At 39.2% G+C, this 26,908-nt stretch overlaps 1 protein-coding gene and 1 long non-coding RNA gene across 25 annotated transcripts in view; one reads left to right on the top strand and one right to left on the bottom strand.

The window, feature by feature from the left end:
• Positions 1-3,337, bottom strand: part of LOC147575636 (uncharacterized) — a 464,128-nt gene extending 460,791 nt beyond the window's left edge. The window contains exons 1-2 of the long non-coding RNA XR_015242581.1: positions 2,922-3,337; positions 1,376-1,469 (exon numbers count right to left, since the gene is read on the bottom strand). This is a non-coding gene — a long non-coding RNA (uncharacterized LOC147575636). The remainder of the gene's footprint in view (positions 1-1,375; positions 1,470-2,921) is intronic.
• Positions 3,338-3,429: 92 nt separating this feature from the next.
• Positions 3,430-26,908, top strand: part of TCF4 (transcription factor 4) — a 359,573-nt gene continuing 336,094 nt past the window's right edge. For 8 of the 24 annotated variants that reach the window (XM_086683056.1, XM_086683053.1, XM_086683049.1 and 5 more), the window contains exons 1-3: positions 5,089-5,223; positions 6,169-6,260; positions 7,975-8,047. In XM_086683056.1, coding sequence (XP_086539182.1) covers positions 6,189-6,260; positions 7,975-8,047 — 145 coding nt within the window. In that variant the 5' untranslated portion in view covers positions 5,089-5,223; positions 6,169-6,188. Of the gene's footprint in view, positions 3,959-4,642; positions 4,784-5,088; positions 5,224-6,168; positions 6,261-7,185; positions 7,318-7,493; positions 7,516-7,974; positions 8,048-26,908 lie in introns of those variants that run through there. The other 16 variants (XM_086683045.1, XM_086683043.1, XM_086683040.1 and 13 more) reach the window with 8 other exon arrangements.

Here is a 26,908-nt window from a genome sequence, read left to right as displayed (position 1 = left end):
CCTTTTCCACATATATTCCACAGGCTGTACCTTGCTCACTGTGACTTCGCCATTCATTCTGATTTTGTTACCTACATTTTTGCCTTAGGGCCTGACAGAAGAGATGTTGATACAAAGTAGACTCTCAAATATTATTTGCTAAATTTTTTGATGCATTTCATTAGATCATCAAGGAACTGTTATTTTTGTTTGTTGTTTTGTCTGCTTATTTATTTTAATACGGGCAGGATTGGGGGAGATCAAACGGGTGAAATTTGAAGAAGAATGGTACGGCTTTCTAGAGTGGCATTCAGTTACTGGAGGGCTACTTCTGCCTCTGTAATTCATTAGTGATGTGACCTTGGACAAGCCATCCCACTTGAACCTTGACATCTTGAACCAAACTCCAGGATTTGGTCCAAGCACCCTTCAATGTCTGTTCTTTTCTATGACTCATTGGGTTTCAATATTGGCCACTCCTTCCACATTCCTAGGAAATAAATGTTATTTTTAGACATCAACTTAGTTTATGCAATAATTATACCTTACATTTCATAAGAATTTGTCATTTTCAGAGTATGTTAATCTCTACCAACTCATTGGATTTTAACCAGTCATGTAAAGTATGGAAGACAAGTTATTATTTTTTTTTTTTACATGTGACAAGATGTGAAATTTGTCCAAGGTCACAACACAGTAGAAAGGGGAATGACACTTGTATATACTGTCCTGACTGTATGTGGCACAATTAATTGGATAGAATCCCTACCGTGTGAGTGGAATAGTGTTTATGCCCTAGAATAGTGATGACTCCTTTTTTTTTTTTTTTTGATGTTAAGGATTGTTTTGAAATGCTGAAATCAAAAGAATCTTTTTTTTTTTCCCCTAAAGTTTTTAGTTGTAAGAATCAGAAAAGTCCTCAGGTTAGCTCACTTAGGGAAGGGGAATATGGCAGGAGTAGCAGTCTTATGGACAGGAGGCAAGGTGGCCTCTATAATAAATGGGAATAAACTTTATAATAAATGGTAAATAAACTCATTTCTTCCTAGGACTCAACTGTCTACTTTTCTCAGAACTTCTAAGATCTTTCTTATCTAAAGAGCAGTTCTCTCTGCTTACTCATGGTTCTTGCTTCCCTATAACCATGGCTCACATGGCTTGGCTTCCTGACACTCTGGCCAGCTGACTCCAACAAGTCAGATCATAGACCACTCCTCTTTTAGTTCCTGTGATCCAATCAGCTGGGGCTGGTGAAACTGGGACAGGAAGGTTATAGAAAGGTCATATGGTACCCACATCAAGTTCTACCTCTGCATCAGGACTTAAGGACAGGATTTTTAAGAAACAGAGTCCATAGAATGGAGCAGGCATCCCCAAACCTATCTGCTACACTTACCTATTTATCCAAGTTTCACAAAATTTTACTGAGTCTTCCTTTCTAAGGTGTCTCCAATCTTCGTAAGCATAACTTCGTAGATATACCTATTCTTCTTATAGTTCATGGAAAACAAAACAAAACAAAACAAAACAAACAATCCACATTTGTCCCTTAATTTAAGATAGGAAGGGTGGTTGCATGGTTTTCTGACTGTGGGATGCAGTTAAAAAAAAGTGCTAGCAATCACTTGGGGGCAATGAGGTCCCCCACCTGATCCTGTCAATTGTTTCTGGACAGATCATTTATTCCCCTTGAAATTCAGGAAAGGGAGGCTTTTGCAATCTAACTAGAAACTAGAAAGAATCTTAAGGGATTATCTAATCTAGCCTCTGTATTTTACAGTAAAACACATTGACCTCAAGCCTTAGGTCACAGAGTTGATTAGAGGTAGAACCAATGGAATACTTCTCTTAAACAAATGTTTGTGAACTTTTTATTACATCATCTCAGTACAGCCCTGTAGAGGCTTACTCTGAGAATCACAGATAATGATTGTAATAATGCAGCATAAAGTAGTGTCTACATGTAAACTTTAAGATGAGAACATGGAATGGGGATGGAAAACAGGAATCTTCACAATGTGTGAATAGACAGGAAACAACCTAAAAATGCTCTAATTCTTGTTTTCTAAAAGGTTACATATAAACAAAAGATCTTGAAGATTGATCTGAACACTCTTACTGCCACAAAATTGCATCAGAAAATGGAGATTAGGCAGTTCCTGCTGCCAGATGGTATAGGAATGTGGTTGAATGTCAACTCTGATCCTAGACCGCCTGTCTTCAAAGGTGAGTGCTATCACTTATTAAAATTGTGTACTTTTAGGCAAGTTTGTATCATTTTCCAAAGTGCCCTGGGTCAAGCTACTCAACATTGCTTGCTTCTGATTCTCTGTATGTAAAACATAAAAGATGTCATAGAAATATATATAAATATAACAAAATTGTAAGACATACTCTGTAGAGTCATTCGCAGGATTAGAACAGCCAATACTTGAGAAATTCTTGAACAGTGTTTGGAACATAGTAAAGCCACTATGTAAGTGTTAACCTATCATGATTATTACTCTTTTCTCCGGTGGGAGTACAATTACACTGGTGGAATAGAGAAATCTCCATTTAAAATCCCGTGGGCTAGATTAGTGATATCAGTTAGTTTAGCTGGAATTAGAGATGGAAAGGGAAATTTTCTTCTCTGGTGACCCCATCTTTATCCCTTTAACTCAGGAAATTCGGAAGGTGATCACGATTTGCATGCCACAGACGAGAAAGCAGGCTAGAGAAGGTAACTGCTCGCCCAGAACTATAAGTTGAGTCAGTAGTGGTTCAAGGTACAAACTCGACTTGTCTAAGACGCTATAACCTAAAGTCTTCTCCAAGGGAAGACTTTCTGGACTTAGGAAGTTCTCACTCCTCCAGGGTCAAAAAAAAAAAAAAAAAAAAAAAAAAAAAAAAAGGTGTGTGTTGGGGGGGGTGGGGAGTGGTGGTGGAGGGCACCCTCATACCTCTTCAAGCCCGGCATCTACAACTTGGTACAGCCGCCTTTTCCCACGCTGTTCAAGGCTAGCTAAGAGGACTGGCTCCACACTGCGGGAGAATCCGAGCTCTGGCTTTCTGTTGCTGAGGCCAGCCTCCCTCAGGGTGAGCCAGGGGATCTGACTCCCCTGCGCAAATCTGTGGCGTGTAATGCCTTCATTTACTTAGAAACTATGAGTAAAAACAACAACAAAAACCCAGGAAAGACCAAGCAAAGGGAGCAAGAAGAAGCGCGCAGGAACACGCTTGGGCCTGGGAACAGCCCCAACCTCATGAGCCCTTGCAGTTTAGCCCCCACGCGCGACACCCGACCGAGCGCAGCCACCCGCCTCCGGTCCCGGAGGAGGCGTGGCCCGCACGCGCCGCCATCTTGGGCGCCTCTCTAGGCGCCGTGTTTACTACTCTATGATCGCCCGCTCCCGCCCCGCCCCTCCCCAGTCATTGTCTGGAGGAGCAGCCGCGGCCGCAGCGCCTTCTCTTTATAAGCCCGCAGTGCCCGGATGTGAATGGATTACAATGTATCTTTCAGGGAAACCTATTATTATCAATGTGACTCCACGGGGGAGTCAATGGTGATGATGATGAGGAGGAGGAGGATGATGATGATGAGACACCTCTAAACTTGGAACAAGTTTAAGACTTTATAAGAGGAGAAGAAAAAAAAAACCACCAACAAGATTTGTTTGAGGAAAAATTCTAACTATCCTGTATTGATATTTTTTTTATAAACAATAAGAAAAAGTTGTTGGATTTTTTTTTTAATGATTTCTTTTTTGGGGGAGGGGATTTTGTTGCAGTTTTACGGTGGAAAATGCAAAAAACAGAACCAGGTGCATAATCTTGTATTCTGTGGATATCCCTGGAGCAGAACTGAGTACCAGTTAAAATACTTTTTTGGGGTTGGGGGATACACATGTGAGATACTAAGTACTTGCAGAAGATTTTTGTCTTTCTTTTTAAAGTCACTTTCCTTGGAATATTGTGAGCATATTTGTGGCCATTTAAGGTAACGTTACAATTTGCTGTCAGAGTAAACTGTTTGTAATTGAATTTAATTTTTAAAATGTCGATCCCAATGTTTTATTAAAACAAAAGGAACAACCTATTAAATAATTGCCAATGGGAAAAAGTGTGTGCATGCATTTTGTGTATGTACTAGCACATCTAGCAATAACAGGGTTTCTGGAATGTGTATTTTAACACACGTTAAAATAGCTTATGTTGCATATACTGGATAAAGCACGCTTGTTATTACGAAACGATAGAATTATGAAGCTTAATTTTTATCCTAAAAAGTGATGTGAAAAAGTATGTTTTAAGAGCATGCAAGGCCTGTAATGGTAAATGTTGAATTCAAAACTTACAAGTGCTGGCGAACGGGGACTTAGCGTGGCTAGGAACTCAAGTGTAAAAACAAAACAACATCCACCCTCAAAAATTGCCTTTTTTTTTTTTTTTGGCGAAGTTTGCAGCTATACTAATCTGTGACTTGAAAGGAAGGGGAAAGAAAGTATGCAATTTAGGTTTCGCCCCCAATGCAAAAGTACCGAAATGAAAATCTCCCCAGCAAAATGTGGCTTGGTTTATATATGGAAAAGAAAAATATTGTTCCTCTTGGCAAAGTCTTTTTGCATCACGTGTATTTGCAGCCTAGTATAAACTTGCTTTGCTGTGTGTGGATGTGTGAGTGAGAGGGAACGAGAGTCAGAGAAAGAAAGAAGTGAGGGGATGTAAACTCGAATAAATTTCAAAGTGCCTCCGATGGATGAAACGGGCAAAAACTGAACTGTTCAGGCTTCAGATTGTAACTGACGATCTGAGGGAAAATGAGGTGCTCGATGAATTTTCGTTTGTATTTTTTTGCGAGGCGGGGGAGGTGTTGAGATTTTTTTTTTTTCCTCGGGGGGGGGGGTGGGGTGCATCCCAGCCAGCCCGACCCGAGCGAGCCGCGTCTCCCCGCCGGAGCCCCCCCACCCATTTCTTTGCTGAACTTGCAATTCCGTGCGCCTCGGCGTGTTTCCCCCTCCCCCCTTCCCTCGTCCCCTCCCCTCCCCGGAGAAGAGAGTTGGTGTTAAGAGTCAGGGATCTTGGCTGTGTGTCTGCGGATCTGTAGTGGCGGCGGCGGCGGCGGCGGCGGCGGCGGCGGCGGGGAAGGAGCAGGAGCGGGCGCGGGCGCAGGAGGCGGAGGTGGTGGTGGTGGAGGCAGTGGTTAGACATGAACGCCGCCTCGGCGCCGGCGGTGCACGGAGAGCCCCTTCTCGCGCGCGGGCGGTAGGTACGGGCGCCGGCGGGGCTCGGCGGGCTGATGCGCCGGGCGGCGCGGGGCTGGGGCTCGGAGGCTCCGCACGCGGCTCCGCGCCTCCCGAGCCGCGGGCTCCCGGCTCCCGGCGCTCCCAGAAGAGACACCCCTTCCCCTCCCGCGCCTCTTCCCTCCCCCTCGTCTCTACCCCCCCCGCCCCCCCCCCCCCCCCAGTCATGCCACTCGGAGGGACCGATGACTTTGCCAAGGGCCTGACTTTAATTTCTACAACCCTTTCTTTCACAAATTAGGGTGCTGGACAATTACAGGACCCGACCCTCCACTCTGCTCCCCCCTTTCGCCGACCCTGTCACCCCTCCCCCTTTGGACGTGTTTTCACTCCAGAGACGCTCATCTTTAATTTCTTTATAGCTACTTTGAAATGCAGAGGGGAGTGGTGTGTGTGAGTGTGTGTGTGCGTGCGTGTGTGTGAGTGTGTGTGTGTGTGTGTGTGTGTGTGTGTGTGTGTGTGTGTGAGGGGGGTGGGGTGGAAGGTGGGGGGGAAAGTTGAGACCGGATCGTTCTGAGTAGTTTCTCTTTTCTCTGTGATCCATTCATTTCTCGCTCTACCTCCTGTTGCATAAAATGATGCGCTGAAGAGCGGCTTTTTTTTTTCCCCTCCTTTCCCGGATTTGGTTTTATAGTGGATGTTACCAGTTTTGATCGTCTCTTTGGAAATACAATATCAGTATCGCTTTTTTTTTTTTTTTTTTTTTTTTTTTGCTATTGCTGCCTATTCCATCTTAAAAAAAAAAAAAAAAACAACAAAACTCTCCCATCCCTCCCTCCTTTCCGCCTTAATCCCGCCCGCCCCCACATCCCCACCCCCCAACCCCCCCAGTCTCCAAAAATCCGATTGTGTTTTCTCCAAGGATTGGGACTGGATTTTCTGATTGCGGTTATTTCCATGTTTCTAGGTTTGTGTGATTTTGCTAAAATGCATCACCAACAGCGAATGGCTGCCTTAGGGACGGACAAAGAGCTGAGTGATTTACTGGATTTCAGTGCGGTAAGAAAGAACGGTGGAAACTAACAACAGCTGTGAAAAACAAAACAAAACAAAACAAAAAACCCAAACACTTCAGCTAGAAACCAATAGTAATCTAAAGGACAGGAATAATTTTTTAATTGGCTGAATCTTTGGCAAACATGAAGGTCTTTTTGATAAGTTTTTAACTACAATTTTTGGGTGTGATGGACGATACAGGCTTTTTTTTTTTTTTTTTTCCCAGAGTGTAAAATTACTTGCCTTGAATTCCCTACCCACCGGACCCTCAAAATAATGGAACCTCCCCCCAAATGAAAGGACAAACAGACCACCCTAAAACTTGGCCTTACCTGGACATGAGAGTACTAATACTTTGCGCAGTATTCCTTTTATTTTTGTTTTTCTGGAAATGGAAAGGAGCAACTAGGAGACCCAGTTGTCTCTTAAAGTTTTAAATTGATGATGCTTTGGATACGTATTGGTTACATCTCTTTCTAGGATTCTGAAAACTCGTGCATATGTGCTGGGCACACACTCTTTAGAACCCTTTAGACCGGGTTGGTGCATTTCACAGTCGTGAGATCAGCACAAAGCAAAACTTGCACACTTGTGGAGTTTTACGGCTGTAGTTGGTCCTGCATCCCTTTGCTTCCCTTTCCCAAATCACGTCCCAGACCCGGCAGGGGAATTCACTCATTTTTAATGCCGAGAGAGTTTGGTGTAAGATGCATTTGCAAAGCAAAATAAAAAGAATCCACAAAACACGCAAATAAAATCCAAACCGCCTTCTAAGTGGGGCTCTTTCATGTTGCTGCTGCCGCTGCCGCCGCCGCCGCCGCCGCCGCCGCCGCCGCCGCCTCCGCTGCTGCTGCTGCTGCTGCTGCTGCTGCTGCTGCTGCTGCTGCTGCTGTTGCTGCTGCTGCTGCTGCTGCTGCTTCTTCTGGACCTTCTTCTGGAGAAATGGCTTTCGGAAGTTTTGCCAGGAAACGTAGCCCTAGGCAGCTTTGTAGCCCCCTTTCTGCTTGCTGCACTTTCTCCATTCGTTCCTTTGCTTTTTGCAGGCTCTGACTCAGGGAAGGTGCGCATTATCCACTAGATACGTCGAAGAAGAGGGAAGCCAATTAGGGTCGAAATAAATGCTGGAGAGAGAGAGAGAGAGAGAGAGAGAGAGAGTGAGAGAGGGAGAGAGAGAGAGAGAGTGAGAAAGAGTGAGAGAGAGAGAGAGTCTTGCTACAAATTGCTCTCATGTTAGAGACGAAATGAGAATTTAGTGCAGGTGGCACTTTTATATTTATTTGGGTTCACATATGACAGGCAAATCCTATACGGGATGGAAATGGACATTGCCACGTTTATGGCCAAGGTTTTCAGCATAAAGCAAACAACTTTTTTCTTCTCCTTTGTAAAACTAGTGTTTTCTGGAGAGGCCGCTGCCCTCCACCCTGAATCTTGATAACATTATGGGGACTGTTTGTTTAAAGTGGACCAGTGCTGCCTAGTGCTGGCAGTCTAATGAACCTGAGGAAAAATTAAGAACAGAGTGGTAAAAGGGGGGGGGGGGTGACTGGTAATGTTATGCTTGTTTTAGTTTTAAGTTGGATGGTGATGTATTTTACTAAAATGAACCCTTAACGTAAACTCTTAAGCTATTTGGTAAGAGTCTGAAAGATCTTTGACGAACTCTGAAGGCACAGATGTCTTTTTTTCAACAGTAATATTTCTTTGTTTCTTTTAGATGTTTTCACCTCCTGTGAGCAGTGGGAAAAATGGACCAACTTCTTTGGCGAGTGGACATTTTACTGGCTCAAGTATGTAAATTCTTTTCTTAGCATGTAGTTAAATGTTCTTAGCTGTTTATTCACTCATTGTATATTTTTGGCTCTGTTGAAGTGTTCTGGAAAAGTCATTGAAATTGTAGCCTGTAATGATACGGTTATTTCACTGTCCATCAGTGGTATAACTTACACAAAATGTTATCTTTTGCAGAATTAAAATTAGGCCTTTTTTTTTTAAATCAAGGAAATTGTCTCAGAATTCCATTACTTAATTTAAAAGCAATTTTCTAATACAGTTGTAATCAAACATGTGAAGATAAGGCCAGTGTTGACACGGGGAAAATTAATTTATTTCCCTGTTTGAAAATAGAGGGAAAAAATCTAACTTTCAAAAAAAAGGGAAAATCCCTCGTAAATAATATTAATTATTAGGTACTATGTATAATTAACCCTTTTAAAGAAGTGAGCACTTACTTTGCAGATGAATGCTGCATTGTAAACCATAGCTGTAAATAGAGAGCCTTTTGCTAATCTGAGAGCTAAATATGAATTCATTTCTCTTTAAAGCATTCTTTTTGATGCTTTACTATTTTTTGTCCTCTAAGCATTTCCTCATGCAGTGAATTTTTGCTATATTTAAAGTTTCAAATTTGCAAGGACTTTTACATTTTATAAATGAAAGGTCTTTGGGTGATGCTTAAAAAAGACGTTAGCGCTATTCACAAAGGAATCTGTGTGCGCAATGATTATCTGGCTTCTAAGGAGGAGTTTTAGTAGGGGACTCCCTGAAGGTCTCTTATAAAGTGAAAACTGAAAATATGATACTACTTAAAATATGTATATATTTTTTTGTCCAATGAATTTCACATAGGAAGGAGGCATCCATGGTTACCTGCTATCCTTTGGGCTTAAAGCTTAAATCCACTTATACTTTTTAAACAGCTGTAGTATTTTAGGAGTTCTGGCAGTGGTAAATACCAGTACATTAGACAGAGTACCATTCTTGAGTCAGGCTGGTAAATGTGGACATCTTTTAGCTGCGAGGTGCCAGTGGAATTTTCTGTTAACTATTGAATATCATTTCACATCTCTTAATTTTCATCTGATGCTCTGGCAATGAAAGCAATCTGTTCACCTTTGCGATTTGTGTAATTAGGATGCTTTTATAAAATTAGTGGCTTTTACAAGTTGCTCATTTCCAAATAAGTTACTTCTCCTTTTTCTGGCCCCCACTAGGCTAAGTAATATGTTTATAATTTATAAGATGCTTCCTATGGTTATATTTTATCTTTTCAGTTTTGGGGTCCACCTTGATTAAAAGTACTTCTGACAATATATTTGTATTTTAGTGGCCTGGACCCTGTTATATTTTCCATTTACAGACTTAATATTTTTGTTGTTGTTGTTGTTGTATTGGTATTTTGTCTTCCAAATTTTGGTGTTGTGTTCTCTACACAACTTTGAAGTAAAGATCAGTGCAAGAATCTCTTGTAGGCAGATTACTATTTCATGCTAGTATCAAAACAGTAACAGACTTTATCTCTGACAGCAATTTTCTTCATGGTTTTACTTAAGAAAACGTGTATTCAGCTTAAATCTAAAAGTAGATTATGTCACAAAGGCCCAGAGATAGACTGCTTTCAAAGTGCAAAACACTCTCTTGCACTCTGTGAAAACTGACACATTTGGAATAACTTAAGTGTATCAGTTTAGGTATGGTTTAATAAAGCAAAGTGATTTAGAAGCATGAAATTGTGTTACATTTAAAAAGACAACTGTGCATCTGGGCCCTTTTCTGTGTTCACATTTAAATAAAGTCCTTGCTATGATGTTTAAGTGTTTACAGAGAGTACAGGCTGGATAAGTATGAATATGTATTCATGCATTTTAGTAAGTGATTATGTATTGAACTTACACAGTTCTTAAGACAAATATATATACACACACACGTGCGCACATGTGCACACACACCAAACACACACACACACACACACACACACAAACCCAGACAGAGACGTCATCCTTAGTGACATGTCACGTACGATATTTCTAATGAATATACTGTGATTATTTTTAAGGTGTTGAACTTTGAGTTACGTTGTACCACAGTTGTAGTTTTCAGACCCAAATGTTTGCTTGTAAAGGTAAAAAAGTGTAGTGGCTATTTTGTGGTGGCAGCTGAATTGAAAATGCAGGGTACTCATCCAATGCAGTGTGATGGTGATTATAATATATGGAGTACAGATTGTAGTGTTGGTTTTTCTCATCTATTCAAGACATATTTGAACACAGGGCTATTAGTGAAAAAAATGGCTTATATTTCCATTCCATTATATTTCCACAACAAAGATGAATCCCTTTTAAAGAACATCAGGTAGAAAAATCAGGAAAACTGCATTTTGCCTTGTAACTGAAGGATGAGCTAGGAAACTTTGGACAGAGAAATAATTTTCTAAATTTACTTCAGGTTAATACTCGTCTTGAGTGGGCTCAGGTGTGACTTTCATGGGTAGCTTTGAAACTTGGGTCTAAGAAACAAAGATCCGAACTGTAAGTAAGTGAACTGTTTGTTCATCTTTGCAAAACCAGCTGTATTTCTTCAAGGTGAGGCATGGTGATATTTCATACTTAAAGTTCCCAATAGCTTTTGAATCGATTAATATAGGATGCTCCATCGTGATTTGCAATGTGGGAATGAAAATAAAGTGTGGTCATATTCCCTTTAATCTTTTCGTTTCTCAAACATGGGTTTTCCTACCACCTTAAGAAATGGTGAGGCTGCTAGGGAGAATGGAATGTAACCTGAGCTACAGCCTGACATTCCCAGGGAGCATTTTTCACATGAAAGGCTTTTGTCAACCCAGGAAAGGACCTGCAGTTTTTGTTTGATGTTTGCAGGTGTTCAGCAGAGAGCACTAAAACAATTCAGCCATGATGGTTCAGAGCTTCGATGACCTTAACAGGATGAATTGGTGGGCTCTGGAATTATTTTTAAGAAATAGTTGTAACCTATATGGTAACTTATACAAAGGGATTTAATATCCGTTATATCATTGCTCTTAAAACAAGCTAAAAGGATACACATGCCTGGATGATTGGAAAATTATTCTCATTAAAAAGTAAGATGGCCAAGTTACCAAAAGAAAAAGCAAACAAGCACCTAAAGTCTATAATTTATCGATGAACGGGGCTTAATTTTCTATTCTAACAAAAAATACAGTTTCTTTGGTTACCTTTGAGTCTTTTAAAAGCAAAAGATAAACATACTGGTTTTGGCATCTTTTTAAAAAGTAGTTTTAAAGTTGGGCCACTAAAATGATCTATATTCAAGAACAGCCCTGGTCACATCTGTTACGTGTATTTACAGTTAGTCTATGATGGATACTACATCTTCTTCCCTTAGTTTAAAAGTTGAGCTTTTCCCCCCTGTAACTGTTTAGTTTTACTTAGGTGTTCAGTGTTTGTGAAAGATTGCCAAGTGAATGGGTGTTTGAACAATTAAGAGCAGAAGTAAAACACACTACATCCCTGTCATGGTCATTTTTGGAAGAAGACAAACATTTTTTAATGTTCATGCAGGTTAGCTAACCTATATCCACGTAACACCCAATGACACATCAATGTAGTAAGTTCAGTGAGAAAATGAATCCAGTGGGTAGTTTTTGTATCACAGAGAAAATTCAAATGGTCAGCATCCTGAATTAATTTCCATCCATAACTGTTTGCATTCATGGTTAAAAATAATTGCTCTCCCCTTAAAGGCATCTGTGGGGTAGAATTATTTAATTGTGTGTATCTGTATTTGTGTGTGTGTGTGTGTGTGTGTGTGTGTGTGCATTTGTGCGTTTCAAACAGCCTTACTATTGTAGTACAACTCACAAGTGTGGTATGGCTTTTTTGTAAGCAGCAGACTAAGTAAATAGGTTTAAAAGTAAGTAAAGGGGCATTAAACCCATTATATTAGAATTACAGACTTTTGGGGATAGCAACCTCTTTTAGTATACAGTCCGTTGTCTTCATTGTCCAGCCAAAGAAAACTGAGGCCCAAGTTAAGGAGGTTCTAACCTCTGCCTTTATTTGCTATTCTAAAAAAACAAGTTCTGATTTGCTAATTCTTTATGGCTCTGCACGTCCTTTATTGGACTAACATTGGTTTCACTACTATGTTTTTCCTTAATTTGTGTTGCATAATAAGCTATAGGATTATACCCTGTGTGCTGATGTTGCTTCTGCATATGTGCTTGTGCCCTTCGAATGCTTTTTAAGGTTTAGAACTGAATTTTGGATCATTGATCATTTCTCTTTACCTTAGCTCCCCCGTGACTGTTTGCAAGATATTAGACAGGATAATAGGGTATGGATGGGCCTGACACTGACAAAATACAAGTGCTTAATATGTCAAGTGGTGCGCTCTGCGACTTATATTTATTATACATTTTTACTCCTCTCAAGAACCAGGAGATGCAAGGGTTACCATGCTCAATTCATAGATGAGGAAACTGAGATTCAGAGATGGTAAATGACATGCTCTCAAGGCAGCCAGTAATAAATTAGGTTTTAAGCTCACGTATGCCTAACTCAGTGTCCTTTGCACACATACACACATGGCCCGATATAGATTATTTTTCAAGATTATGTAGACATAGGAATATATTATTGAGGTTTGGCATGTAATATTATTCCTGATCTTTAGAGTAGATAAGCAGTTTTTAAAAACCATATTTAAGATAATGATATAAACCATGACATTTTTCTTGCCTTAGTATCCAGATAAGCTGGCTTTCTAATTCATTTTGGATTTCAATGTGACTTAGTGTGTCTCTTTATTATTGCCATTATTATTCTTATTACAAGGAGAATATAGTAGATCTTTTCAAAGTTGTGCTTTCATTCTATTGTGAATTGACAGTGTGCCCGGGTGCCTGTGAAAATACCTTGTTTTCAGTTATTTTTAATGTACCTAATCAAACTAAGAGGGGAGGTACCCAAGCCTGCTCTGTTAATATCTAAAAAATAAAGATTTACTATTTTTAACTGTAAAAAAAAAAGTTTCGCAGTTCATTGTTAGATCCTTGAAACTTAATATTCATTCACGAACAATAATCCTAAACTCCATCTGCATCACTAAAATAAGCAGTTTTGAAGTTTTGATGTGTCTATTACCAGACATGTGCTTAAAATGTTACATTTTCTAAATTCAGAAGGAAGAAGCAGTACTCTATTTGACACTGACTTAAGTAAATAAAATGCATTAAACAAGCGTGGGGATCCAAGATCTGTTGAGACAGAAATGCTTAACATTTTTGACAGCATCAGCAAATTATCTTTACCCTACTATTGTAATGAGGAAATCACTTAAATAACAGATGAACAGCGAAGTCACATAAACATATATAATAGAAGTATGTAATGAAAGTTTATGCTGTTAATTGCTCGAATCTGTCTTAAATGCTGAGAATCATGGAGCAGTAAAGACTGTCATATAAACAGTTTTGTTTTGAGCTTAAAATTATTCCTTTTTGCTTTCATCTGCTATGATAAACAAAGTAATTTTGTAAGCTTTACAGATCAAACATTTACTCCTAATGGTAAACTACATTTTATATTGGAAGTTTGCAACCTCGTCCAAGGCATAGAGTTGAGTCCTGGTGGCCCCAGGCCTGTGATTTTCAACGTTTAGTATTATGATGCTATTTAGATCTGTTCCCATAAGCCAAGATAACAGATCTCAAGTTGCCTAATAAGGAACATGGTGTGTTTTGAAATGTTCTTCAGTTTACAAGTCTTGAACCAAAATGTTCTTGGCCAAACCTTTAGAATATAAATCTATATGTTGAGTAAGTCAGATCTTACACAGACACAGCATCAAAATGAAGCTAGGTAGAAACAGAAAAAAAAAACAAAACAAAAAACCAAACCAATCCCCCCTTCCTTATTTTCTTATTTTATGAGCTATATTTTATGACCAGGTGTTCTTCCAAGCTAATTAGATAGCACTAAGTATTAGAGAAAGTAAAGCACATCATATGGTTGTGTGTTTTGAAAGGTTATTTATGTTAATGGTTTCTTATTAGTCGGAAGGAAATTTTCAAAATGGACCACCAAATTTTTAAACTTATGCTTGGGTTATGCATTTGCTATATCTGTGAGCCTACTTAGGCTCAACAGTAAGGTTTGCACATGTGTTTGAGGTAGGTACTTTTGAACCATATGCCTCTTAATGCTTATGAGAGAGGTACAAATCTAGTCTTTAGAGGAGATTGGTTAACACTTTGCTATAAGCAGTATATATATACGTATATATATATATATATGTATATATATACATACACATATATACATATACATACACACACACATATATACACATATATATGTATATGTATATATATGTGTATGCATGTATATGTGTATATATGTGTGTATATATATGTATATTTATGTCCAACTCCTAGGAATAGCAAAAGTGTTGAGAAAGGTTGTCATATTTACTTTCATTTCCAAAATAAATAAAGGCCTAGTTAATCAGCATATCAAATACCCAGCTGTGTTTAAAATCAGTTAATATGGATGAATTTCAGGACTGTAAGAATTTTATTTAAAGGTGCAGCCACCAGATTGTTCAAATGGATGCTTTTGTACTTTTGTGTGACAATTAACATTTAATGAATGACTTTCTAGACTGCCATTGGTAGTAATTACTATATGTAGTTTATTAACTGCAATCCATTGTTGGATAGGCCTGTATTGATTTGTTTTGCAAACAACCCTTCACACGTTCAGCAGTATTTGTACATTACTTTTTAAAGAACCTGTTTCATTTGCTGATTGCCTCTAAAAATTCTAGCTTACAAATTCTCGTGTACTAAAATGCCTTTTGATCAGTCATTTTAATTGAATTAAGAATTCAGCTTTTCAGCTATCACATTTTTACATTAGGTCCTCAGGGAGCCTCAAAGAAAGTACACAGTATTGATTTTAAGTAATTTATAGAAAGTTGGATTTACAAGAGACTTTGGAGATGCTCTATTATTTTTTAGGTAAAGAGCCAAGGTTTGGGAGGATTAAATGTCTTTTGCCCAAATCATACAGTTGGTTATTGGCTATAATAAGACACAAATACAGATGTCCTGACCCGCTGGTCAGGGACCCCATGCTGCTTTTAATTAAGGTTTGGATTCAATCCGTGGGTACCAACTGTATGTTTCTTAAGAAGAAGAAAAAGTGTATAATCTACCATTTCTGAACAAATAATAAAAATTTAGATTATGAGAGATAGACATCATAATCCGCCTCACTTGTCATCACGTGTTCCAATTTGGCTAAGGCAGTTGACGAATAACTGTTAAAATGTATTGTGTTATTAAAAATAACAAAGTAAGACCCATGATTAAATATCAGGGCTGTAATTTAATCTCAGGGTTTCTGGAGCTGTTCATAAACCATTTGGCTTTTTTCTGAAACAGATGACGTCAAAATACAGGTTGATTGAATTATGACCCTGGGTTACAGGAGCACCTGCCAATGCCTCCTTACTTCATGGCATGTCAGCATTTCCATTACAAACTTTTTTTTTTCTCTAACATTTTTAACTTTGAATAGTTAAACTAGACTGATGGTTGGCATATAAACTTTCAGCCCCCTGGGAAAAAGACTATTTTCCCAATAAAATAGAGGAGGTGGTGACAAAGCCCCATTACCTTTTAGAATGTTCTTCCTTGCTTTAATCTTCCATTAATTTAAACATTCCCTCTTGAGGTACTTAGCTGAGTTGCAAAGCATCCAAATGGAAGGTTTTTAATCTCAAATTTCCCAAGCCAAGACTTAAATGCAAGGTATTTAGGGACAGTTAAACCAGGAAAAGACTTATCTTGTAGGAAGAAGGATATTGAAATGTTCTGGACACTACAGTTTAATGCTGTGTGAAATGCCGAAGAGCGAGACATGAAAACATGCAAATTGGTGTACCTTGTCAGTAGTTACTTTTATATCCACTTAAGAAGAGTAAAAATTGATAATGTATGGTTTAGAAAGGTTAATTTATTTATATCACAATCTGAAGACTTAACGGCGTATCTTCTGTTTTACCCCTTGGGTTTTAATATGTTGGCCATAGAGAGAGAATGCTGTTTCTATCTAGCTAGTTTCTTATTTACCTATCAAAATTCTTATTGATGGTTGATCTCATAGATATTTTTAGTACATGCTATGCTCAACCCCCTGTGTTAGCAATTATGGGACATAGAGGGATTTATGGGAGATAGTTCCTGCCCTGAGAGGGCATATATTCTGACAGTAAAGGATAGAAAACCACATACAGAATTAGCCTTCAGTGCCCAAAAGGCAAGTACCATTTACGTTGTGGGAGTTTAGACAAAGACAGATTCTTTCTTTGGGAGGGAAAAGAATAATGAAGGCTTCATGGACAAATCAAGTCTGAGCCTTGAAGGGGAGGAATAGCATTTTGACCTGGGGGCACTGGGACTGAGCATTTTGTGTCACGATCACTGTGAAGCAGGCACAGAGGAAGGCTGTTGCAAAGGTTGCAAAGGGTGGATTAAAGAGATCTCCAAAAAGAGAGGCTCCTCAGCTCTGCTGTGGGATCAGCTCTGGTATGGACAACCACAGTGACTTCAACCTGCAGTGTCCCTATTTCGGATGCCTTTTTTTGTTTGTTTTTTCTTTTTTGCTTTTGGGGATTTCCTTGAGGCTATTAGAGATTATAATCCAGTCCCTGCCAAAAGTATGTGTTTTTTAATGGTCGTGTCAGGATGGAAATCAAGGTTTTTATGTTCCCGGGTCCAGACACTTCCTGTTATATCATTCAGCAGTGGAAGTTTAGCTGCTGTGGAGAAACTTATTTATTTAGCGGAATTCTGGAAGTCTAGATTCTTTTGCAGTGTTCTCTGGTACATAGCTGCTTCATTTTGACAAAGTGATAGAACCTCACAGCCTACATCTTAAAGCTGGAAAAATAATTTGAAACTTTCCAGGAGGGGCGCCTGGGTGGCGCAGTCGGTTAAGCGTCCGACTTCAGCCAGGTCACGATCTCTCGGTCCGTGAGTTCGAGCCCCGCATCAGGCTCTGGGCTGATGGCTCAGAGCCTGGAGCCTGTTTCCGATTCTGTGTCTCCCTCTCTCTCTGCCCCTCCCCCGTTCATGCTCTGTCTCTCTCTGTCCCAAAAATAAATAAACGTTGGAAAAAAAAAAAAAAAAAGAAACTTTCCAGGAAACTTCAAACTTTAAGAGGGGATCTTATGCCATACTTAACAATAGTTTCAGATTGCAAGAATTCATCATTGTAATTTTTATTATCACTTCCATCACCATTACCAGTGCCACATCTTTTGATTCAAAAGCTAGCAGGGAAATGTGGTAATTATTATTGCTATATAATACATTCAGAAATGTATTTAAAAAACATTCTCAAAGATACTGTGATCCTAGCCAAAACTTACATAGTGTTTGTAAGAACATCATCAAGTGGCCAGAATCACCTTTTGTTAAAATCTATCGTAATTACATCACAAATAGGAAAAATATATGTAAATACAATTCTCCCCTCAAGTATTGATGATTTCAGATTGATGTGTCTGTTTCTCTGTGACATGCCAGGATTTCCGTGTCTAGCATGTGTTTTCAGTTTCCACAGGAAGCCAAAAATTAAAGTGATGGTTGAAATAGGCTTAGGAAGAATTTATTTTTTTTTAAATTTTTTTAAAGTTTGTTTATTTTGAGGGAGAGGGAGAGAGAGAGAGAGAGCGAGTGGGTGAAGGGCAGAGAGAGGGAGAGAGAGAATCCCAAGCAGGCTCCACACTGTCAGCACAGAGCCCGATGTGAGGCTTGAACCCACGAACTGTTGAGATCATGACCTGAGCTGAGATCAGGAGTTGGACACTTAACTGACTGAGCCACTCAGGTGTCCTAGGAAGACTTTATTAATGCACGATTGTATATGCTACATTGTAGAAACAAGATTTAAAAAAATGTTTTTAACGTTTATTTATTATTGAGAGAGAGAGAGACAGAGCATGAACAGGGGAGAGGCAGAGAGAGGAGGAGACACAGAATTTGAAACAGGCTCCAGGCTCCGAGCTGTTCGCACAGAGCCTGACGCCGGGCTCGAACTCAAAAACAGTGAGATCATGACCTGAGCCGAAGTCGGATGCTTAACCGAGTGAGCTGCCCAGGCGCCCTGAAACAAGATTTTTATAAGGGAATATTCTAGATCCATTTTTAAGAATGTCAGTTATGGGGCGCCTGGGTGGCGCAGTCGGTTAAGCGTCCGACTTCAGCCAGGTCACGATCTCGCGGTCCTTGAGTTCGAGCCCCGCGTCAGGCTCTGGGCTGATGGCTCAGAGCCTGGAGCCTGTTTCCGATTCTGTGTCTCCCTCTCTCTCTGCCCCTCCCCCGTTCATGCTCTGTCTCTCTCTGTCCCAAAAAAAATAAATAAACGTTGGAAAAAAAAAAAAAAAGAATGTCAGTTATGAACCTACATATCCCCAAAAACTTTTCCTTTACTTTACAAATAAGGGATTCATGGTAGAAATCTTCTGCAATGCTGCAACTTTAAACTCAAAAGAGGAAAATGTTTTGGTCATCAGTGGTAATAATATTTGAAGACTTACTAAACAATTTCATATGTAACCAAGTTTTGTAGTTTTGAAAGGGAATACCAGACAATATCAATTTCAGTCCTTGTTTGAATAATCATTCTTTGTTGTGTGCCTTCTTGAACATCATTGTGTACTAACTGGTGACCCAAACCACTGATTGTCTTTCTACTCTTGTGGGCACTGTGATTCTTTGTCAGGTTACTTTTAGCCACAAGGTTTATTTTCTTTTGACGCCTTACTCTCCCCTGATCTTACTAACCTCTTATTCAATTGATCTTTTCAACCTATGTAGAATTCTTTCTTGTATGTGGGATGTACATTTGTGCTGTCCCGCTTTCGTTAGTAGCAATTTTGGTAGAATTAGATAAGGTGAGAAATGTCCCATAGTTAATTTAATTAATTTTACTTAAAAACAAATCCGTAATTGTTTAAGGGCTGATTGTTTAAAGAATTTTGAAAACTTTGGAAAGTGAAAGGGATGAATGAATATCATTTTTTTCCAGTGTGAATGTATTTCACGGGAATAACATAGAATTATTAATAATTATTAAGTTTCATTTACTCACTCATTCATTAATTCAGTAAATGTTTTTGAGAATCAAGACAAATCTCAGTGCTAGACGCTGTGGTGATGTAAAGAAGAATAAATGTCGGGGCGCCTGGGTGGCGCAGTCGGTTGGGCGTCCGACTTCAGCCAGGTCACGATCTCGCGGTCCGTGGGTTCGAGCCCCGCGTCGGGCTCTGGGCTGATGGCTCAGAGCCTGGAGCCTGTTTCCGATTCTGTGTCTCCCTCTCTCTCTGCCCCTCCCCCGTTCATGCTCTGTCTCTCTCTGTCCCAAAAATAAATAAACGTTGAAAAAAAAAAATTTAAAAAAAAAAAAGAAGAATAAATGTCAACCTTAGCATTGTAATTAGAGTGAGTATGATACTGCACCTGTTAGGTGAAAGTTCTATACCGATTCAACAATAAAGTACTTTTAAAATAAGTGGTGTTGAAATATAGAATTAGAACTCTTGGAAAGATACTTTAAAATATAACTGAGTACAGGGGCGCTCAGTCAGTTAAGCATCTGACTTCTGCTCAGGTCAACATCTCCTGGTACCTGAGTCTCAGCCCTCACATCAGGCTCTCTGCTGTCAGTGCAGAGGCTGCTTTGGATCCTCTGTCTCCCTTTCTGTCTGCCCCTCCCCTGTGTGCACCCTCTGTGTCAAAAATAAATAAACGTTAAAAAAATATAACTAAATGCAGACTTCACATTTCTGACTGCAGCATAGAAATACTGTGTACATGTGTACTCTACCTGACTATAAAGGAAGAATGGATTCAAATATTTAGGAAAATGGGACCTGGGAGAGTATTTGTTATCAATGTTCTTTCTTTCTTTTTTTTTTTTAAGTTTATTTATTTATTTTGAGAGAGACAGAAGGAGTGTGAACCAGAAAGGGGCAGAGAGAGAGAGAGAGAGAGAGAGAGAGAGAGAGGTGAAGAGGGACAGAGAGAGAGAGGGAGAGGGAGAATCCCAAGCAGGCTCCGCACTGTCAGCGCAGAGCTGGATGAAGGGCTTGAACTCACAAACCTGTGAGATCATGACCTGAGCCGAAATCCAGAGTTGGGCGCTCAACTGACTGCACCACCCAGGTGCCCTGTTACGAATGTACTTTCACATATAGTACCAGAGATTCCTTGGGAGACAATGCTAATTATACTCCTTTTGTCCTTTTTGAGCAGAAATTAAAGTTTTGGATTTATAGGTAGTGCTCATTTACTTCAAGGGCACTAGATGTGCATGGTTTTCTTTTTTATTTTCATGCCTGAATTTTTAAATATTTATTCTTTTTTTTTAAAGATTTTTTTTTTCAACGTTTATTTATTTTGGGGACAGAGAGAGACAGAGCATGAACGGGGGAGGGGCAGAGAGAGAGGGAGACACAGAATCGGAAACAGGCTCCAGGCTCTGAGCCATCAGCCCAGAGCCTGACGCGGGGCTCGAACTCACGGACCGCGAGATCGTGACCTGGCTGAAGTCGGACGCTTAACCGACTGCGCCACCCAGGCGCCCCTAAATATTTATTCTTAAACCTTATGGGCAGTAAAGCTATTCATTTAGTTTTAAAACTAAGTAATTGTTTATTGAGCATCCACCGTGCGTCAGATACCATGCTGGGTCCTGGAAATAAAATGGTGAGCAAGGTAGATATGCTCTGCGTTGTCTAAATGTGGGAGACAGACATTCACTGAATAATCAACCAGAGAAATATCAAGTTCCACATCTGAGCATTGGACAGGTTTGCCACAGGACATTTGACCGAACTCAACAGTCAGGAGAGGCTTCCCTGAGGCCGGCACATCTGAACTGAGGTGTAAGGGATGGAGGGCTAGTGAAGTGGGCAGGGAGGAATAGGTTCCAGCAGAGAGAGCTGGTTGGGGAGGGGGTTAGAGCATGGTTTGAGCAAGGCTGGGGAGGAGTGTTGTAGGGGCCAGACCTTGCCAGGCTGAGCAACAGGGGACCTGTGCAGCTTGCTGCCAGTCACATTTGTGCCTGGGAACAGTCTGACTGCAGCCCAGAATGCAGACCTCAAGGGTAATTGGTGTGGGTGGCTCAAACCAGTTTTGGGAGGCTTCAGAAATCCAGATGAGAGATGGTGTTGCTGTGGTGTGGGTGGTGCAGTCAGAGAACTGACTGTAGACTTTATTTGATATCTATAACTTTAGCCCACTGGCGAGGGAGCATTCATACTGGGCCCCTGCTCTTTTTTGGTGAAACTTTCTGTAACTTTAATACTTGAAAATCTACTGTACCTTCCAAAAGCAACTGCGAGACCTAATTCAACTGCCCTGTGATATCCACTGCTTTTTTAGGAACCAAGTACCATAGAAGTGCTTTTTATTTTCAGAGGCAAGTGGTAGGTTGATTTTGCAATTCTCTTCAGAGAGGGCGCAGAGTGGAAGTGGAAGAACCAGGCGAAGGAGACTCTTCTTTCTTATTCGGCGGTCATCAGTCATCGTGTGCTATTTAGGCTTCTTATAGCTTCTGTTCTTATTACCAGTCAATGTTACGATATTTTGGTTAAACCTGTTGAATTCATCGAGTACCTCTAGTCAGGTATTGAGTGGCACATGTGTGAGATGTTGTTGAGTGTCTTTGCTAGTGAACATTAGGTGGGTGGTTTGATTTATATGATACTGTGTCTGAGACCGAAACACTATTATTTGATAGTATTTTGTCTGAGATGGCCTTGGGGGAAGAATCGTCAGTTTATTTTATTTTTTTTAATGTTTTTTTATTTTTGAGAGAGAGAGAAACAGAGTGTGAGCTGGGGAAGGGCAGAGAGAGAGAGGGAGATACAGCATCTGAAGCAGGCTCCAGGCTCTGAGCTGTCAGCACAGAGCCCGATGAGGGGCTTGAACCTACAAACCATGAGATCATGACTTGAACCGAAGTCGGGTGCTCAAGCCACTGGGCCACCCAGGTGCCCCATCAGTTTACTTTTGATTAGCAACAAAATGAAGCTTACAGCTGTTTACTCTTGGGAGTCACTTGTCGAACCAGCATGTTAGTCCATTTTAGTTAGGAAAATTATTGCCATTCTTTTGGTATATTTATTGTTCAAGTTGAATTAAAAATAGCCGGTCTTCCTTCCCTCCCCTCTTTCACTCCCTCCTTTCCTCCCTCCCTCCCTCATTTCCATCCATCCTTCTTTCCTTCCTTCCTTCCTTCCTTCCTTCCTTCCTTCCTTCCTTCTTTCCTTCCTTCCTTCCTTCCTTCCTCCTTCCATGTTTGCTTAGACCAGCTAGTTAGAGCATTAGGGTAATGCTGTCAGTATGGGTTGGAACTTGACATCAATGACAGTTAGTAATAAATACTTGGCTCCATGACCCAAGAGTATTCTGCGTATTCTTCCTCAGAAGGGTGCTGAAGGGGGAGAGGCATGGACCCATCTGCACTGGGTGGAAAACTCCTTAAAGCATGTGCTTTGCTGCTGGTGAGTTGGTAGGTAATGTTGATATAAGTGGACAGCACTCATGTGTTGCTCCTTCCTCCTGGAGGATTCCTTCAGCATTTAGGCATGCATTAGTAACTCTCAGGTAAAAAGTAAGATGAAATACAATAACTCTCCTTTGGGAGGGGGAGGACACGCAGAGTGCTTTAACAGTATCTGCAATGCTTTATTTTTGAGGGGGGAAATGATAGAATGTTATGGTTAACAACTCTATGCTTGAAATATCTCATAATTAAAAACAAAACAGAAACGTGACAAACTAAACAAACACTCTCGCTCTCATTCACATTCACTTCTGACCACCATCCTGTTTCTTGCCCTCCTTCAAAGCAAGAGTTTTGTCAGTTGTTGTCTATCCTGGCTGTCTCTGAATCCCTTCCACCCATACACTTTTTATTTTGAGTCTAATGCCGATCAAATATTTCAAAGCATACTGTATCATATAATGCTTGACACCTACAGAATAATGCATGTAGCATATGTAAATTATGAAACTTAATGGTAGAACCGAGACCCTCTGGATCCACCACTCAACATAAGAACCAGAGCAGTGTCAGAACATTTGCCTCTCCTTGTGAGTTCCTTTCTTACCCACACCCCCATCTTCCTTGCCAGAGTTATATATCTCTTGATCTTTTGAAGTAGTTTTATGACATATATATGTATTTCTAAATAACGTGTTGATTTTACTTGATGGAGCAGTATAAAAAAAGTGACATTCTTACACTGTCTTATGCTACTTACTTTTTCCATTTGGTATTATGCGTTTTTGTCAGTGTTGTTACATGTGGCATTAGTTCATTCTACCTGCTGGCGGTGCATATCCCTCAATTTATTTACGCACTATCTCGTTAATAACTAAGTTAATGAACCTTTGGATTGATCCCCATTTTTTTAGGAACTGCACACCTTCCAGAACATCTTGATGCACTCTTGATCACTTTTTTTTGATGTTTGTAGGGTAGATATCTATGAATAAAATTGGTTGTAGAGTTATGCAAATGTTCAAAATGATGAGATAGTGCCAAATTGTTTTCTGAAGTTTGTTACCAATTCACATTCTTCCCAGCAGCTTCAAAGATTACTCTTGAGGCATATGGTTGTCCACCTTTGGTGTCATCAAATGTCTTAATTTGTATCAATATAGTCAGTATAAGATGTCAAATGTATCTCGCTGAGGTCTTGATTTGCATTTCACTGATAATTAATGAGGTTAAACATCTTGTATGCATGTATTTATTTATCATTCATGTTTGTTCTTTTGTGAAATCTCCCTCCCCCCCCCCCCCCCCCCAGTTTTTTTTATTGAGTTGCTGGGTTCTTTTCTTACTGATTTGTAAGTGTTCTTAATAATTTTTTGGATATAATTATTTCTCAGCGGTTCATGCTACAGATACTTTCCCTTATGTTATGACCTGTATTTTTTACCCTCTATTTTATAGCATCTTTTGAAGAATGGAAAACAACAAATTTAATGTATTCATATTCATATTCATATTCATATTCATATTATTATTATTTTGCCTTTACCTTTTCATGTTTTGTGTTGTGGTTGGAAAGTTCATCTCTACCCAAGGTCATAACGATATTCTCTATGTTTCTTCTGAAAAGGCTTTCATAGTTCTGACTTTTGCCTTTAAGTTTTTAATATAGTTGGGGTTGATTTTGTAGAGTGGGAAGTATGGATCCAAGTCCACCATTTCCATAAATGTCTTGATAGCCAATTGTTCTAGAAGCATTTATTGAAAAGTCTGTCCTTTCTCAAGGCATCTACAATGCCACTTCTGTAATATTTTAAGTTTCTTCATTTGTAAAGGTCTTTATTTTGAGCCCTTTAACCTAATCTATAGTTTGTCTACTTTTGCCTAGGTACCATATTATCATAAATGTTATATTACATTTTGGTATCTGGTAGGTAAATTCCTTCCTCTTCCTTCTTTTGTTGCACATGTACACATTTTGCTTTTGGTTGGTGGGGGCTCATGTTCTTCCACAGAATTTTTAAAAGAATTTTAAAAATAACATCAAGGTCTTTCATAAGCCTTTTAGGGATTTTATTGAAATTACGTGGAAACCAATGATCAACTTGGAGAACATTAATATATTTTTAACAAGATTATCTCCACTCATGTATCTCTTCATTAGGTCATGTTTGGTATCACAAAATAAGGTTTTAGAATTTTTTCATGAGGTTATGTATATCTTTTGATGATTTATTCTTAGATATTTTACTTTTTGTTACTATTTTTAATGTGTTTTAATTCAGTGTTCAAATTGTTTGTTGCTGGTATATATAAATACAATTGATTTTTGCATATTGATTTATATTCTATCCAGCCTTGTTGTTAAACATATTAAGTCTAGAAATGTCTTTGTGTTTTCTTTAGTTTTTCTTATAGGTAGTCATATCATGTGTGAATAATGACAGTTGTGTTGTTTTTTCTTTGAAACGTTTATAGTTGGCTTTTCCCTCCTCTTTTCTTGTCTTACTGTGCTATCTAGAACCTGAAGTACACTGTTAAGTAGAAACAGCAATAGTGGATATCCTTGTCCTTTTCCTGATTTTTCCCTGTTGACATTGACAATAGTAGATATTTTGTTAAGGAGATTTCCTTCTATACATATTCTGCTAAGAGTTTTATCATGAGTGGCATTGAGTTTTATCATATGCTTTTTCTACATATATTTAAATTATTATTATTTTTAAGTGTTTATTTATTTTTGAGAGATGGGAGGGGAGCAGAGAGAGAGAGGAAGACACAGAATCTGAAGCAGGCTCCAGGCTCTGAGCTGCCAGAACAGGGCCCGATTTCAGGGCTTGAACTCATGAACTGTGAGATCATGACCTGAGTCGAAGTCAGAGGCTCAACTTACTGAGCCACCAGGTGCCCCTAAATTATTATTTTTAGATCCTCTTTAGTGTGTTTATGTTGTGAGTGACATTTACATTTTTCCCTATGGTAAATTCCTCTTGCATTTTGGGGATAAAATTAATGTGATCATGATGTATTTGTATTACTTTCTTTTATTATTGAGACACAGAGAGAGACATAGCATGAGCATGGGGAGGGCAGAGAGAGGGGGTGACACAGAATCTGAAGCAGGCTCCAGGCTTCAGCTGTCAGCACAGAGCCTGATGGAGGGCTTGAACCCACGAACCGCGAGATCATGACCTGAGCCAAAGTCGGACACTTAACCGACTAAGCCACCCAGGTACCCCTGTTTGTATTAACTTTCTTAAAAATAGTATTCTGGGGGCGCCTGGGTGGCTCAGTCGGTTAAGTGTCCGACTCCTGATTTCGGCTCAGGTCATGATCTCAGTTCGTGAGATGGAGTCCCGGGTCACGTTCTGCACTGACACAAGAGCCTGTTTGGGATTCTCTCTCTCCCTCTCTCTCTCTGCCCCTCCCCTACTCACATACTCTCTCTCTGTCTCTCAAAATAAGTAAATAAACATTTAAAAAAATAAAAATAATATTCCAGACTCAATTTTCTAATATTTTCTATCTGTGCTTATAACTAAGATTGGTATATATTTCTTTTCTTACTGTCCTTGTCTAGTTTTGATTACAAGTTTATATTAACCTGTAAAATGAATAGGGGAATATTTCCACTCTTTTTTCTCTAGAAGAGTCCGTATAAGGTTGAAATACTCTGTTCCTTGAAATGTGGTAAAACTTATCTATATAGCTATATGAACCTGATGTGAGAAGATTTTAAACCATTGATACAATTTTTAAATAAAAACTGTTGAGAATGAGAATGTTACTTCTTTTTTCAGATAGTTTTAAAATCATGTGGAAAAATACATATATATGATATATATAACTTTTTTCCATTTCATATAAATTTTTCAGTTGACTGCCATAAAGTTGTTCATGGTATTTTCTTAGTAGCTTTTTAATCTCTGCTGACTCTATAATTAAGTTTCATTTTTCATTCCTGATTTGATTTGTGTTTTCCTTGATCAAGGTCACTTGAGGTTTTTCTCATGTTTGTCTTCAAAAAGAATCAACTTTAGCTTTATGGATTATTATTGTATCTGTGTCTGTTTTCTACTTCACCAGTTTTTAATCTTGTTTTATTGCCTACTTGATATTTATTTTGGGTTTCTCTGATTTTTTTTCTTACTTCCTGAGTTGACCACTTAGCTTATTAAATTGTCATTATTTTTTTTTAAATGTAAGAACTTAAGCCTGTAACATAACCTCTAAGTACTGCTGTCATGTATTCCATAGGTTTTAGTATGTAACACGTTCATTATATTTGATTTATAA

The sequence above is a fragment of the Puma concolor genome, chromosome D3 (genome assembly GCF_028749965.1).
Source record: "Puma concolor isolate L17-30 chromosome D3, mPumCon1.1.hap2, whole genome shotgun sequence".
Taxonomy (NCBI): Eukaryota; Metazoa; Chordata; class Mammalia; order Carnivora; family Felidae; genus Puma; species Puma concolor.
Note: the sequence above shows the minus strand (reverse complement) of the source record. Positions and strands in the feature narration are given on the sequence as shown.